We start from the raw sequence: 2547 nt of genomic DNA, 5'->3' as shown, positions 1-2547 counted from the left end.
GCTGAACCAAGCTGTGCTTCCCTTCGCAGGTGGTGAGCAAGGAGCTGGTGTGCAAGTCGTGCCTGACGAGGACCTTGAACAAACTGGAGACCATGATGAACATCCTGCAAGGGGAGATGACCCAGGGCACCGTGACGCCGACCGGCATCGCCGACAACATCCTCAACATCACCGGTCGGTTTTGTCCTGCAGTGCCACGGGGGGGGTTAAGGCATCGGGGAGATCACATCCAGCATTTGGAGTGTGGCACCGCAGTGATTGCTTTTCCCAGGGCTGTCCTGGCTCTGGCGCGGTCTCTGCAGACGTTGAAACATGACAGTTGTTAATAAGCTCACCAATACTTGGGGGAATTGTCCTGTTAGTAAACAATGAGTAACAGCTATGGCTTCCAGATGCGCCCCTGTCTGGTTGCAATCTGTGGGAGTCGCCAAACTTCACTGGGACACCCATGAGCCCTGTGTGGCAATTCCCACTTGGTGACCCTGGGAAGAAGCAGAGGCAACTTCTTTGCACTCCTTGTTGGGTATTTCTGCACTTTGGAGTGCAGAAACTTAGTAACACGTTATCCGTTCTTCCCCTGCTCCCAAGCTGCCATTCTGGTCACGTCACGGGAGGGAAATACAGCCTGTGGTGACTAATTATTCCCCATCGAAGTCTGTAGATTAGCCGAGAGCCTGCAGGAATTGCTGACAGCTCAATGTGTAGCTATGGGCTACTGCACACTTCCAGTGAGGAGACAGTAAGGGAAGACCCTGGTTGTTTCGGGAAGGTGTCAGATGTTATCTAGACTACAGTGATTATCCAGGCTATCCACCGCTTCCTCTACTGACACCTTCACGTCTCTCCTGGCAGGGGACCTCATTCACCTGGTCAATACGGTTTCCCAAGAGTCCAAGCCCCAGGAGCTGCTTTCCGATTCCCACAACCTGCTGCTCGCTCCCAAAGCCTACAACCTGTCCTCCAGCCTGATGCGCATCCTCATGAAGTCCCGAGTGCTGAACGAAGAGCCCCTTGAGCTGGTGGGAGGGGAGATCAAGGCCACGGGCAAGCGGACCGATCCCTTCAACTTGCTGTGCTACGAAAACACGCCGAACTGCCAGTTCTCCATCCCCCAGGCGTTCAACACCACCCTGTCCAACCTGACGGATGTCATTCAGGTCATGTTCCAAGTGGACTCCAACCCTTTCCCGTTCGGCTACATCAGCAACTACACCGTGTCCACAAAGGTCGCCTCCATGGAGTTTCAGACGCACAACGGGGTGCAGATCCCTATTGGGAGCCTGGACTCGGAGAAAGCCATCACCGTGATGGTGTCGAACAACACGGATGCCGACGACCTGTCCGCTGGCACCAAAATCGTCGAGGCGAGATCGTCTGTGAACCTGATCGTCACCATGGAGAGCAACAACAGAGAAGCAGGACTGCACTTCCAGCTCACCTACAGAGTCCTGAACGGTAGCGCAGACAGATCCAGCTCTGGGTGCTCGTTGCTGTGTCTTCCCTGGGTGTTGCAGCCAAGGAGAGCGGTGTCAGGGGGTGATTGGTGTGGGAGGGGGTGTCAGGCATAGCCAGCGAGTTCTGCACTGCGTGGTTTTGGTTCTGGCTGCCATGGGCCTTATCCAGTCCCCAGTGTAACCCTTGTGTGTCCATTCTGACTGTGAGAAGCCTTTGGCTCTTTCCAGCCATTCTGTTGGGCCACCTTGGCACTGGGGGGAGTTTGTCCTGGCTGTCTGGTACAGTGGTACCCAAAATCTCTTGTTCAGGGATGCTCTGACCTGCAGCCTGCGAGAGTGCGATGTGGTTGAGCATCCCTGTGTTCCTGATACTCCTCCCTGAACACCCACTGCTGGCAGCAGGATTGCGGTCAAGATCTCTATTTTTATAAAGTACTTTCTGTTTTTCCCCCCTCCCCATGCAGATCACTACCTCGCGAGCGAGCCTGAGCCGTTCATCATGGCTTATCTCCACCACGAGCCAGAGCCCAACGAGCACAACTGCAGCGCCTCCAAGAAAATCGGCCTGGACGCCCTGGCTGGGACTGACCACAAGCTCTACACCTTCTTCACCTCCCCCAGGTCAGAGAAACCTCCCTCGCAGTCCCTGTCACACACAGGCTGTACGTGAAGGATGCTCAGGGCCTTGCCATGCCCTAAGCCAGGCTGCTTTGCCCTTCCTCTGTGCCCTTCCACTCCCAAAGCTGCTCCTCTTTACCAGGACCCTTTCCCCAGAGGACTCACAGACCTTTGCAGATTGATGCAGCTCATAAAACCGTCTCCCAGAGCAGAGCACCGCCCGTTAGCCTTGCCTCTGAGCTGCAGCACCTCTGTCCTCAGAGCTCATCTTCTCCTCCAGTGGAGGAGAACACAAGTTCCCTCCTGGCCTCCCATCCCTCGAGCATGGCTGGGTTTTGTAGGAAAGCTCTCTATTTTTTATCAGAGCAGTCATTCTTGCCCAGGACTGTGTGTATTTGTGCCTCGTGTTATTTCTGAGCCATTCCTAGGCATTATCTGGGAAGCAAGGATAGGCAGCTTGGGAATAGGTGGGGCG

The 2547-nt window shown here is 55.1% G+C and overlaps 1 protein-coding gene across 1 annotated transcript in view; it reads left to right on the top strand.

Moving 5' to 3' along the window:
• PKD1 (polycystic kidney disease 1 (autosomal dominant)) overlaps positions 1-2075 on the top strand; it is a gene marked incomplete at both ends in the record, with an annotated part of 33008 nt that extends 30933 nt beyond the window's left edge. Inside the window, 3 exon segments of the mRNA XM_010194236.1 lie at positions 30-174; positions 853-1455; positions 1919-2075. Of these exon segments, the coding sequence (XP_010192538.1) occupies positions 30-174; positions 853-1455; positions 1919-2075 (905 nt within the window).
• Positions 2076-2547: the final 472 nt, after the last annotated feature.

The sequence above is a fragment of the Mesitornis unicolor genome, unplaced genomic scaffold (genome assembly GCF_000695765.1).
Source record: "Mesitornis unicolor isolate BGI_N332 unplaced genomic scaffold, ASM69576v1 scaffold521, whole genome shotgun sequence".
NCBI lineage: Eukaryota > Metazoa > Chordata > Aves > Mesitornithiformes > Mesitornithidae > Mesitornis > Mesitornis unicolor.
This window is presented reverse-complemented; position numbering and strand designations above follow the sequence as displayed.